Below are 13,180 nucleotides of genomic sequence, written 5' to 3'. Positions count from 1 at the left end.
TATTGGATTTTTTCTTTTTATCTTATATAATTCTGAGTTTTCGGTTGAACACAACTCTGTAAATTTACAGACTCACACTGCTTTATATTGATTGGGATGATGAACCGAGGGATATATTTAATACTACCAAATCTATTCCTAAAATTTCTTTTTTTATAAGTAAATCATTTTCCTAAATTTATTCCGGTGGTAGGATATATTTAATACTACCAAATCTATTCTTAAATTTATTGAAAAATATTTTTTAATTAAATGCAATTTTTTTTAATATTAATTTAGCCTATTTTCTTTCAATCAAATAAAAAATTAAAGTTTAAATTTAATGAACATAATTTATCCATATTTAATGGGGAGAATTCATAAAATTATGTGTGAATAAAATGATTTAAGTATTTTAAGATAAGGATTTAGATATTCTAGAAAATTTTATAGTTATAAATGTTGATGATGGAAGTCCCACATCCGCTAATTTAGGGAATGATCATGTGTTTATAAGTGAGGAATATTAAAAATGAGGCCTTTTGTGAAAGCACAAAGCAAAGGGTTTATAAATGAGGAATACTAACTTCATTGGAACGAGACGAGGAATAGACTCCATTGGAATCACCCCAAGGGGTGGAGGATTTATAAGTGAGGAATAGGCCTTTGGGCTTACTAACTCGATTGGAATCACCCCTTTTGGGGTGAAGGGTTTATAAGTGAGAATACTAACTCCATTGGAATGAATGAGACCCTTTGGGAAAGGCCCTTTGAGAAAGACCAAAGCAAAGTGGACAATATCATACCATTTTGAGTGAGAGCTTATGCTCAAAGTGGACAATATCATACCATTGTGGAGACCATTGTGGAGTGAGAGCTTATGCTCAAAGTGGACAATATCATACCATTGTAGAGAGTCGTGTTCGTCTAACAATAAATACTGCTCTACCTAAGTTATCATCTTCGTTAATAGTGTTTGTAATGTCGTGTAATAATACTACGAACGAAGCTTAATTAACCTTAAAAATTACTCTAATTCGAGTATAAATAATTAAAATTTAAAAAATATGATAAAGAGTTTGCTATAAACATATATAAAATTCCAGATAAAATCTTAAAAAAAAAAAAAAAAACAAACAAACAAATTAGAAATTAAAAGCATATAAAATAAAGAACAAGGTGAGTTCTACCAGCAGATAGAAGGCAGTTTGAAGGAGAAGGAAGAAGGCAAATGGCCAGTCCTCTTTACATAATCAGATTTCTCCCATGTCTTTACGGCTTTCTCGTTCAGCTTCGCCTCTGCATTTGCTCGCCTCTCTTCCGCCATTCTCGTCGCTCTCGCAAGCTTTTTCGCCATCTTCTCCTGCGCTCGACTCTTCATTCTCTCCGCTTTCACCTGAGCCAAAAATCATATGAGTTTAATTGGGTTCGAACCTTTTATTCTACGTTCTAATGGGTTATGAACTTAGTTACCTCTATTTTTCTCATCTCCGTCTCCGCTTTTCGCTTCTCCTTGTTTTCCCACGCTTCTATCTTCACTTCTTCCCGCTTAAATCTATGATTATTGGATTTATTATCCATAAAATTGAAAAATACAAAGGTGGTAAATTTTAAAATGTTAATTATATCAAAGAAATACCCGAGTAAATGAGAGGTACATGAATGAACTAAAATTACATATGAATGAAAGCGAGGATGAGGCTAGAATTATTAAGAAAGACTTAAAAGAATTAAAAGCTACTATCTATGCTAACAGAGTGCACCTTCCTTCTCGATAGCTCACTCGTATGTTTTGTTTGAAGTAATCATATGTTGGGTGGCATCTTAGGAATTTTCCAAGGAAACATGTAAGCGAGGAAAAAACATGTTTGAAATGACTTGTGTTGGTCTGTGAGGATAGTTTTCATTGTTGGAAGCAATAAGTAAGTAATATGATCATGTCGTACGGGATGGAGGGAAATATCAGGAAGAGATATAGGAAAAAATATGACCATGTCATAGGAGGTGAAGGAGAATTATCGAGAAGGGATATAGGGAAAATTTGATCACGTCACAATGGAGGGAGGGAAATACTGAAAAGGAGTATAGGAAAAATATGAGTCGTGTCTTTGTAGATGGAGGGGAATACCGGGAATGATATAGGGAAAATATGATCATGTCACCGTGGATAGAGGGGAATACCGAGAAGGGATATAGGAAAAGTATGATCAGGTCACAATGGATGGAGGAGAATACCGGGAAGGGATACTGGAAAAATATGATCATGTCACAGTGGATAGAGGGGAATACCGGGAAGGGATATAGGAAAAATATGATCATGTCACAGTAGATGGAGGGGAATACCGGGAAGGGATATAGGAAAAATTAAGATCATGTCACATAGATGGAGGATAATACCGTAAAAAAATATAGGAAAAATATGATCATGTCACAGTAGATGAATGAAAATATCAGGAAAGAAAGAATATAAGAAGCGTAAGTAATATGACCGTGTTGCACGGTATAAAAGAGAATACCGGAGCTTTCATATACCGGATTAATTACCAGGGGTAAAATAGTAAAAGTGACCCTTATTAGCTTAATTTTTATTCCAATGCGATCTAAAAAACTGATGGGCGAAAAGAAATGTGTGCAAAGCAAAGAGATTACCTAGCCATGTATTTGGCTCGTTCCGCTTCGTCCCAAGCCATTGCCCTAGTTTCTAGCGAGTTCATCTTCTTCGCTTGATCAGAGTCCCGATTTTCCTCACTAACTCTTCCGCCAGTTGATTCTTCACCACTCTGAATCGCGTTCGATTCTACTCCGAGATCATTGCCCTGAATCCTCGGCTGAAACCTTTCAGTACCTTGCTTCGCCCGATCGAACATCGCCGGAGTCAACGATCCAGACGATATAGGGCTACGCGCCATCGCCGTCGCCGTCGCCGACGCCGTCGTGCCTCGAATCGGCGTCGCCGTTCTGGAAGGCTCTTGGCTAGCAATCGGAGTCATCTCCGTTCCCGTATCCCTCACGCATATTGACCTAACAGCCGCCGCTGGATTCTCAATCTGTTTCTCGATTCGCAAAATTGAATCGCGACAATCGACATTCTTCGTCTCTGCTTCAAATTGATTCTCATTTTGTTGTTGTTCTTCCTCGTCGTTGCTCGAGTAATCCTGCTCTTTCTGTGGTACATAAGCTATAAGCCTCAAATCGTCTGCATTCGAGTTTCTCGGTGCGGTTTTCGATTGATTTTTTTCTCCGCCTTTCGAAAATCCTACAATCCATTTCTGCGCATCGTCCCATTTCGATGGCGTTGGTTTTCCTAACGCTGTGCGATGATGTGAACCTCGGTGCGGTTTTATTGGCTCGTGATTATAGCAGCCTTTATCCTCCACTGGCCTCATTGTTAAGCTTCTAATCGACTAATCTTCTGAAGAACAATGAACATCAAAGGTAAGAACACAAAATCTGCACAGGTTCAGATCTATTGCTTAGATCCAAGTTGTCGTCCGCCATGGATCTCTGATTTGAGATCCAAGTGAAGTGAACTTCGAGGACTAATGAAACAGAGTAAAAGGGCAGAGGATTAGATACAGAAAAGGAAGTGAAATTTGAAGCTTCATTAATGGAGTAAAGCTTCAAATGGCAAGAATGTCATGTGAGCTTGTATGGCTAAAGAAAGCAAATGGAAAGAGCGATTTGAGAACAGCCATGGAAGTTTGGGAAGCTGCTGAGGTGAAGATGAAAATGGAGTTTTGAGATCCCCATTGGAGGAATTATAAAATTAAATGCATAGATCGACGCCTAATTCCGACCAATTACTTTCAAGATATGGTTAAAAAAACATTAAATAATCAAATATTTTGATGGGAATTGGAATCTTGTTGATTTGATATAGAAATTTGGATCCGTAATCTGAATAACTCAAATAGAGTTCATAATGTGGGGATGTTCATTTACCATGCATGTGAAACATTCACATGTCACAATGCATTATTAACATATGTTAATAACGTTAAATTTTATTAAATTTCATTATAATATGTAATTTTCATAACAATAGATCCCAGGTCGTTGGAGAGGGAAACCAAGTGTGGAAACTTCTCTACTAGACGCGTTTTAAAATCGTGAGGCTGACTGTGATACGTAATGGGTCAAAGCGAACAATATTTGCTATTGGTGGGCTCGGGCTATTATGAATGGTATTAGACCCAGATAGCAGGTCGATGTGCCTGCTGCCTGCAAGGACACTGGGTCCCCACTGGTGGGCTTTGATTGTTACAATTGGTATAAGAGTCGGACATTGGGGACGATGTGCATGCGAGGACAATGGGCTTCCACTGGTGGACTTGAGCTGTTACAAATGGTATCAAAGTCGACACGAATGGTATAACAGTCGGACATTGGGGGTGGTGTACATGCAAGGACATTGGGCTTCCACTGGTGAGCTTGAGCTGTTACAAATTGTATCAAAGCCGACACAAATGGTATAAGAGTTAGACATTGGGGGTGGTGTGCATGCAGGGACATTGGACTTCCACTAGTGAGCTTGAGCTGTTACAAATGGTATCAAAGCCGACACAAATGGTATAAGAGTCAGACATTGGGGGCGGTGCGCATGCGAGGACACTGGGCTTTCACTGGTGGGCTTGAGCTGTTACAAATGGTATCACAGCCAACACGGAAACGGTATAAGAGTCGGGCATTGGGGGCAGTGTGCATGTGAGGACACTGAGCTTCCACTGGTGGGCTTGAGCTGTTACAAATAGTATCAAAGCTAACACGGAAACGGTATGACACCAAAGACATCAAGATCGAAGAGAGTGAATTGTGAGATTGATAGAGTGAAATTGTGATCTCTAGTTTTAGATTCCTCTAAACCTTTTGTATGAATAGTGAATTGAAAGACGGTTGTCGTAACGGTAACGAACGGAAGATTGGGATTACGGTGGACACGTGGACGGCAGAAATTGGGAAACGTGTCAGTTACCCAGAAGAGCTGAGATTTTATAATGAGGTTTTAATGAGGAGGTGGGGACCTTTTCACGTGGCAGTGTGGGGCCAAACTTATGAGATCTGAACCGTACATTTCTTTTTGGATTAAGAAATTATTAAATTATTATCTGACCAGATCTTTAGCTGAAAAAGCGATGTCGAAGACGAGAAAATCAACGAATCAATTTCCGCCACGTGGCTCGTGTTTTTTTCTCATTCTATTTGGACTCAAGGGACATTGGGCCGGGCTAGAAATGGACCATATTGGTATTGGGCCTTGTCAGAAACGGAAAGCCCAAATATTCATTGGGTCGGACACAGTCCTCTAAAAGGATTCGAACGACATGTCGTTGAAGAACTACAACAGAAAGCAGATTTCTTGCGTGACTGTTAATTGCTTGAACGTCGATGGCGATCTTCTGAGCTTATTCTCTGTTACAGCCATGGGGTTTTTAGGGTTTTTCAAGAGGTTTAATGGCCTCCAAAAATTTGATGCCTCTCTTCGAGCATTACCACTTGGGTACGTTCAGAGCAGAGGCTTATCAAATTCCAAGCTTTTCCATGGCGGCGAAGAAACTGCGGTTCCGGTTTTAATTGTCGGTGCAGGACCTGTAGGCCTCGTCCTTGCTATTCTTCTCACGAAATTAGGTATTTCTAGTCCTCCTGTCCTTGTTTTTCTCGATGATGAAAGAAATTGGGATTCTTACAATGTTTACATTTTACTAATTTGTATTTGCTCTGTTATTCTGTGAAAATAAAACGAGGATAAGTTCATTTTTGGTTCATTGGAAGTGGAAACGAAAGGAAAATTCAAGTTGGTATTAGAAATGCTATTATATTGATAGTTCTATAATAATTTTTATGCTAATTTCTTGTAGGGGTCAAGTGTGCAATTTTGGAGAAGAACACAAGTTTTTCTAATCATCCGCAAGCTCACTTCATAAATAACAGATCAATGGAGGTGGATTGAATTTCTATTTATGAGATGCCATTTGATGTATGAGTTAAAGATTCGAAGTAATGTGTTTATGCAGAATTGATTGATAGGTATTTCGAAAATTGGATGGACTAGCAGAGGAGATACAATTACGCCAACCGCCTGTAGATTCATGGAGAAAGTTCATATATTGTACTTCACTGAAGGGTACAATTCTCGGATCTGTGGACCATATGCAACCTCAAGGTATGGCTATGTTCGCGGTTACTTCACTTGCATGACTGTTAGAACACTGTGATAGTAATTCAAATAAACTTTATGGCTCAATTAATAATTTCACTGCTATTTGTACAATCTGATACTTTATACAAAAGTTACCATTAAGACATTCTATTCAATGTTTTATAGTTAGTTTGATAGTTTGGCTTTATAATGATCCTTCTTATGGATTTGGCAATAAATGATTTTTCCTGCCTCTATGCAAATGAGTTCTTTAGTGATTGCAGAAGAGAAGAGGGTTATGTAATCTTGTTGGACACATGCGCTAAAGACTTCGGCAGTAGTTAGACTCATTGGATTTAGACTTTCCTGTTTAGTGCTAACTTTTCATCGTAAATAGCTAGTGTAGATGTAAAATTCTATCTACTAGAAGTATCAGGCAAGGGAATTGGGTTCTTTAATCATGTTGGACATGGGCGAGCTAAAGGCTTCGGCAATTGTTAGCCTCATTGGATTTAGGCTTTCCTGTTTAGTGCTAACTTCTCGTCATAAATAGCTAGTTTAGTACTAGAAGTATCAGGCACGGGACTTGGGTTCGTATAAGGCTGCTAACAAACTGAATTCAAAGTATCTTCTCCTTTTTGAAAGAACTTCTGCCAATGGTAGTAATGAACTTTTTGGTTCCTTTTATTTATTTATTTATTATTATTATTTTTTTAATCGAAAACAGATTTTGAGCACATTATCAGCCCGGTTTCTGTTGCACATTTCTCCCAATACAAATTAAACAGGTTACTACTTAAGCAACTTCAAAATCTTGGGTTTCAAGTCTGTTCACCAGATAGCTCGGAGGGCCCCTGTATAGTTAGAGAAAAGCAAATACTTATGGGGCATGAGTGTGTTTCTATTGGTGTCACTGATGATGCTGTGACCATGACTGCATCTTATCTCAAGGAAGGGAAGCATATCGAGAGGAGGAATATATGCAGTAATATCCTTGTTGGTGCAGACGGTGCTGGAAGTACTGTCCGGAGGCTTGTAGGCATAGAAATGAAGGGTGAAAAAGACTTACAAAAGCTTGTAAGCATCCATTTTTTTAGTAGAGAGCTTGGTGAATATCTGCTAACTGAGAGGCCTGGTATGCTATATTTCATCTTTAACACTGAAGCTATAGGGGTTCTTGTTGCTCATGATCTCAAGCAAGGGGAATTCATATTGCAGGTATTTCCACCATCTCGATAATGCTTACTCTTGTGCATCTTAGACTTAAGCTGTTATTTGTTATCCTGTAGGTACCATTCTATCCTCCTCAACAAAACATTGAAGATTTCTGTCCTAAGGTAATTTTATCCACCATCTTTGTGCTGAGTATGTTGAATATGAAAAAAAGAAAAATGTTGGATTCAGTTCTAGCGAGTGAGATATGCTATTCAAGTTACATTGCATATCCCATTATATATGATTGCATTTTCAAACGATTAACCTTCAAAAGTAGTATGTATAAATGCAGATCATATTTTCTTTTTAAAGTAAATGGATTCAATTTCTTGTAGATGTGTGAGGAGATTATCTTCGATTTGGTTGGTCTAAACCTCTGTGACGTAGACGTGCAAGATGTAAAACCTTGGATTATGCATGCTGAAGTCGCTGAGAAGTTCATATCCTGTCAAGGTCGTGTATTACTTGCTGGTGATGCTGCTCATCGATTTCCTCCAGCTGGTGGTTTTGGTTAGTATTAATGTTTTATGCTATAAAACTGCTTGTTAGGATTTATAATGCTATCCGTTGTTTTGGCTTATCTTTCCATTGTTAATATTATCTTGGCTAATTTATAAAAATAGACAGTTCAAGTTAATTGTCATAAATATTAAAACATACACACATATATGGAAGACTATGAAAAGTTCCAAAACGAAACCGGGGACAGATAGCTTACGTGGAATTAGTTTCCAAAACGAAACAAAACAAGTTAATTGTCTTATTGTCTGTTTCTGACGTGGAATTAGTTTCAATTTCTCTCAGTATTAGCTGGGGACAGATAGCTTGTTCTTCTAAAATGATCAGAGATTAAATTTGAAATAAATTGTCTATGAAAAGTTCCAAAACGAAATTGAAGAATCTGTGTCATGCTTAGAACTTGGTAAAATTAGGCCCCGTGAAGTAGGGACACTGACATGCATGGGATCAGGCATAATGCAGTACAAACACTTTGACCACATAATTTCGTTAAAAAATTAACAGAAAATGTTGGGACGTCCAAAAATTATTTTTGAAAAATTTGTTTACGTAAAGATTTGGGATTATATACATGTAATGTATCTTCATCCATTCATTTTATGAATAAAAATTGATAATTACAAAGTAAACTAAAGATCTCTCCGAGGACATAAGATTTTCTAACAGTGAAGTATGCTCAAGTCTTTTGAACAAAAAAGCTTGTATCTCCAACATTGTTCCCCTATCGCCTCTCCCCATCTCATTGGATTTTGTAAGGTGAAATCTATTTGCTCTTCAATTTGTTAGTTCTTATCTATTTCTCAGTTCTTGATGTAAATTTTCTTTATCTTTTCTTTTTCTTTATCTATTTTTTTTTTTTTTTTTTTTTTTTTAAATTCTGTCTTCTCTACACAATATGTTTCAGTTATACAGTGTTTCTCAATGTGTCTTGAATGTGTTAGAAATTTAAAAAGATAATAATCACTCTCCAATTGTGCTTGACATGCGTGTAAATTGCTTTTGTTTGATACTTAGTACCAACATTATGCTCAAAATAGAGTGTCCAAGCTTCCTAGACTGAATCAAGATCAGTTAAATAAAAGAAAAGAGAAAGTCAAATGCACATATTTTTTTAATGTATTTTTTATCGATTTAAAAAACGTAATGAAAACCAAAACTCAGAACGTTTTCATGCATGTTATGATGTTGATGTATGATTGATGCAGGAATGAATACTGGAATTCAAGACGTTCATAATCTTGCCTGGAAATTAGCTGCAGTGCTACAGGATATTGCATCACCTTCAATATTGAATACTTATGAAATGGAAAGGAAGCCGGTAATCTTATAATCGTTTTTACTCTTTTTCTGTGATTGAATTTTGGTTGGAAAGTTGCCTGAGTAAGATATTATCCACGTTGCACTGCTTGGCTGTTACAAACACGAATGCTAAAGGAAAGATGAGAAAGACCATAAAATACCTTTACAAGAGAAAATTTAAACACCAAAATGGTGTCTGTCAAACAACCTTTAATATTCAAGTTAGATCAAAACTTGAGTTGTCATATCTGAGTAGTAGAAAGGAAGTGTATCTCAATCATGTTCATCCAACCCCCTATTTAAAGAAGGGTAGTGATGGTACTTGTAGCTATTGGAAATCATTACTCTTGTGTTGAAGACACATCTCATCATCGAGCTAAACTCATGCTTTAAAGGAGATTCTATTAAGCTCCTCACTTGGGTACAGGGAGCACCACATATGGGATGAACTCTAACATTATCAAGCTTGTTTTGCTTATCTTCTTTTACTATTCGCCGGGACTCCTGCCTATTTGGTGAAGCTTAGTATGCTGACAGTATTATACTGTTCTATGGATGACACCTGCCTTATTGGCATGGCCGCATGTGTGCTCATCCATTTATTCTCTGCTGAGGATGAGCACGTACCTAGTCTAACCTGGTGTTCTCATCCCACCATGCTCTTGAACAACATTCTTTGCTGTGACAAGTGTGCTCATCGTGTTGTGTTGAGTTATATGAGTAGAAGTAATGGTCTTGATTCCTCCTAGTGGCATCATTGGCTATTGATACTTTGGAAATTTCACCTATAAAAGTAACTTCTTACACCTAACAGAGAGATCATCACCAGCTTCAGATTGCTCTTGAGGTAAACGTTATTGCATTCTGTCCAAGTATGGGCGGCCATGCCAAATTTGGTTCGTCGTATATGTTGGAACTTTCTCCTACCGTGGGCTCAGTTTTTTAAGAAATATGTTTCACGATGCAAAGATGGCAAGTGATTGATTTTCTCAACAAATCTGAGTAGTTTAGTCAATTTCGATCAAACAACTGTGGAGTTGGGACTTTAGTATAAATATGTGGTCCTCTTCACTCCAATTAACTCATTTCATTCCAATTAACTCATTTGAGAATAGAGTTGAAAGATCCCACATTAGTTGGAGAGGGGAACATAGCATTCCTCATAAGGGTATGGAAACCTCTCCCAAGTAGCCGCGTTTTATAACCTTGAGGGGAAGCCCTTGAAGGAAAAGTTCAAAAGGGACAATATTTGCTAGCGGTGGGCTTGGACCGTTACAAATGTAGGGTTTGGAGATTGTGCACGTACATTTAAGCCATATAGTCTTTCTTGTTTCTCCTTGGGCAGTGCCAACGGGAAGCGAGTCAGCTCAGGCAGCTTCCTAAGTAAAATTAAGCAACAAGTTCTCTAATTGATTCTTGACTCTACTGTCACTTCCTATTCAGATAGCACTACTCAATACGGCCCTTAGCGTTAAGAACTTCAAAGCAGCCATGGAAATACCTGCGGCTCTAGGTCTGGATCCAAAAATTGCAAACTCTGGTAAGTAGAAAGCTTCATCTAATTTTAATGTCACTTCTGTAAAACACTCTCAGCGTATCTTTACCATATTGGTTGTAGCATCTAAGCCTTTTTCAATACAGAGAATAACTTCCTTTTTCCTTAACTTGGCAGTGCACCAAGCAGTTAACCATGGCCTTGGTTCTGTTTTATCATCCTCACTACAGAGAACAGTTCTGGATGGAATTTTTAAGATAGGTCGTTTGCAGCTCTCAGATACTCTTCTGAACGATAAAAACCCGGTTGGATCTTCAAGGCTTGCAAAACTCAGTCATATATTTCATGAAGGGAAGAGCCTTCAACTTCAGTTCCCTGCAGAGGATCTTGGGTTCAGGTATAGCATATATTCAAACTCAATGCATGAGCCAATTTTACCCATTTGATAATCGTTTGGCTTTTAAAAATGAAGGTTGTAAACACTATTTTCAACTATGAGTTTCTTTCTTTTATTACGTACTTTTAAAATCATTTTCAAAATCCAATCCAAAAATTGAAAGCTATAAAAAATTTGTTTTTGTTTCTGGAATTTGGCTAATCATTGAACCTTCTTTTTAAGTTTGAAAACCATTAGTAAAGGTGAGAAAACATACACAATTTTCAAAAGTGGAAAATAAAAAATGAAATATTTAAAAGATGGAGCATTAGATGTTCGTTTCCCTCCAGCATTTCCTAGTTTAGCAACAGGTGCATCGAACTATAAACGAAAGAAAAGCTCCTTCAGTGTGGCATCTGGTTTAATGATGGCTTAATTATATTCAATTCAATCCTATCCATGGAATTAGGTACTCTGAAGGGGCACTTATTCCGGACAATAATCAACCTGGTGGTCGAGAAGAGCCTACAGGTCGTCGGAGAAGGTACATCCCTTCTGCAGACCCAGGATCAAAGCTGCCTCATATGAATGTGAGGGCATTGGCCAGTATGGTACGATGTTCGTTCCCGTTTCCCCCTCATACTTTCTACTGTATCAGATTTGACCAACTGTAGTCAGTCTTCTTAAATGAAGCTTTCTTCATACTAAATGGCCATCTAAATATAAAAAATGGTTAAATTATAAATTTGTTCCCTATGGTTTTAAATTGATATAGCAGAAAGATTAAATATATAGGACGTGATCAACTCTCGTCTTATATCTTATTGTATTCGATGTATGTGTTCATTTTTATATTATTGATTTACTTTGTTTTTTTATCTTACAACGTTTTCACATTTATCAATTTTTATATCTCGAAATGAACGATTCAATCATTTATTGTCAAAAAGAATAGTCACAGTAGGTTTTTAGGGGAATTCTAACTTAGGAATTTTCTTTATTTCCATCCTTCCCTTGGCTTCAAACATCATTTAGTGAACTAAATGATCTCTCCTCTTAAGAGTCGTTTTTGTTGCATTGCTTGACAATTGCGCTGTTGCTAGACAGTTGAGTGGTTTTTTCATTTGGTTAACTAAACTGGAAATGGGTTTATGCAGGAGGTGATTTCTACTCTTGATCTTGTATCCGGGGATAAAGTTGAATTCCTTATCATAATAGCACCGCTACCGGACTCTTACCGTCTTGCTCGTGCAGCTCTCATGGTAGCTGAGGAATTCAAAACTTCGGTTAGGGTATGCATTTTATGGTCTGCTGATATAACCAGGATTGAATCAAGCAGCAAGGAAGAACTAACACCATGGGAGAACTACATTGATGTTCAAGAAATTCGGCAATCATCCACTTCAGCAGCATCATGGTGGGATGTCTGTCAGATGACTGACAAGGGAGCGATCCTAGTTCGGCCTGACGAGCATGTTGGTTGGAGGGTGAAGTCTGGTGTTTCTGGTGATCCAAACACAGAACTTAGAAGAGTTTTTACCACTCTGTTGAAGTGATTATTTTCTATTCTTATGGGGCATTACTTTGTGATTGGTTTTAAGTCTATATAGGAAGTGCAGTATTTCTTGCCATTGGCGAATAATTTTATTGGGAACTTGGGGCACATTACAGAATGAAATGTACTTCCAAAGGAATTCAACATTATACCATTCAAACTTCAAAATAAAGATTCTTACTTACACAGAAGAATTAGATTTGATATTTGTTCATACACGTACTATTATTATGAATATGTGCTCAGATGTTTGAAATCTCACTCGCACGTATTGCACTCGGGGGGATGTATATTTTCTTTTCGAATGATAGAAGGCCAATTCTTGTTGCGTTGCACAAGATGGTGCCGTCTCACTTCAAGTGTCTTTTTCTTCATAGTCAAATCTGATGATACGCTTTGGTAATGTAACCTAACAAATCAAAATCCTGCTAGGTGATCGAAATCACTCAAGACAGTAAGGACTAACTCACCTACTCCAACTCTCTCATTTTTATCTCGATAAGAGTTTCTTCTACTTAATTCAAATTGCGGCATTTTCAAGTCGGAAAGGTAGGTTTAGTTAAAGGGCGGAGCTGTGTTTGGAGAATCTTCCAACATGGTGCTAAT

The 13,180-nt window shown here is 37.5% G+C and overlaps 2 protein-coding genes across 5 annotated transcripts; one reads left to right on the top strand and one right to left on the bottom strand.

The window, feature by feature from the left end:
* Nucleotides 1–993: 993 nt before the first annotated feature.
* Nucleotides 994–3,615, bottom strand: LOC111801674 (uncharacterized). The gene is made up of 3 exons (XM_023685763.2): nucleotides 2,629–3,615; nucleotides 1,453–1,534; nucleotides 994–1,375 (listed from the first exon to the last, which is right to left on the bottom strand). Exons 1-3 carry the CDS (start codon nucleotides 3,363–3,365, stop codon nucleotides 1,166–1,168), a joined length of 1,029 nt encoding a protein of 342 aa, XP_023541531.2. The 5' UTR covers nucleotides 3,366–3,615; the 3' UTR covers nucleotides 994–1,165.
* Nucleotides 3,616–5,322: 1,707 nt separating this feature from the next.
* On the top strand, nucleotides 5,323–12,768 carry EMB2421 (FAD/NAD(P)-binding oxidoreductase family protein). 4 transcript variants are annotated; one of them, XM_023685758.2, is made up of 11 exons: nucleotides 5,323–5,604; nucleotides 5,835–5,917; nucleotides 6,004–6,139; nucleotides 6,843–7,333; nucleotides 7,405–7,452; nucleotides 7,666–7,840; nucleotides 9,055–9,167; nucleotides 10,592–10,688; nucleotides 10,821–11,040; nucleotides 11,489–11,630; nucleotides 12,177–12,768. In XM_023685758.2, exons 1-11 carry the CDS (start codon nucleotides 5,400–5,402, stop codon nucleotides 12,573–12,575), a joined length of 2,109 nt encoding a protein of 702 aa, XP_023541526.2. In that variant the 5' UTR covers nucleotides 5,323–5,399; the 3' UTR covers nucleotides 12,576–12,768. The 4 variants fall into 4 exon arrangements, with proteins under 4 accessions (XP_023541526.2, XP_023541527.2, XP_086983030.1 ...); XM_023685759.2 differs by having other exon boundaries at nucleotides 5,547–5,604; nucleotides 5,991–6,139; nucleotides 6,904–7,333; XM_087126904.1 differs by having other exon boundaries at nucleotides 5,547–5,604; nucleotides 5,991–6,139.
* Nucleotides 12,769–13,180: the final 412 nt, after the last annotated feature.

The sequence above is a fragment of the Cucurbita pepo genome, chromosome 9, assembly GCF_057944985.1.
Source record: "Cucurbita pepo subsp. pepo isolate OVF chromosome 9, ASM5794498v1, whole genome shotgun sequence".
Classification (NCBI taxonomy): Eukaryota; Viridiplantae; Streptophyta; class Magnoliopsida; order Cucurbitales; family Cucurbitaceae; genus Cucurbita; species Cucurbita pepo.
Note: the sequence above shows the minus strand (reverse complement) of the source record. Positions and strands in the feature narration are given on the sequence as shown.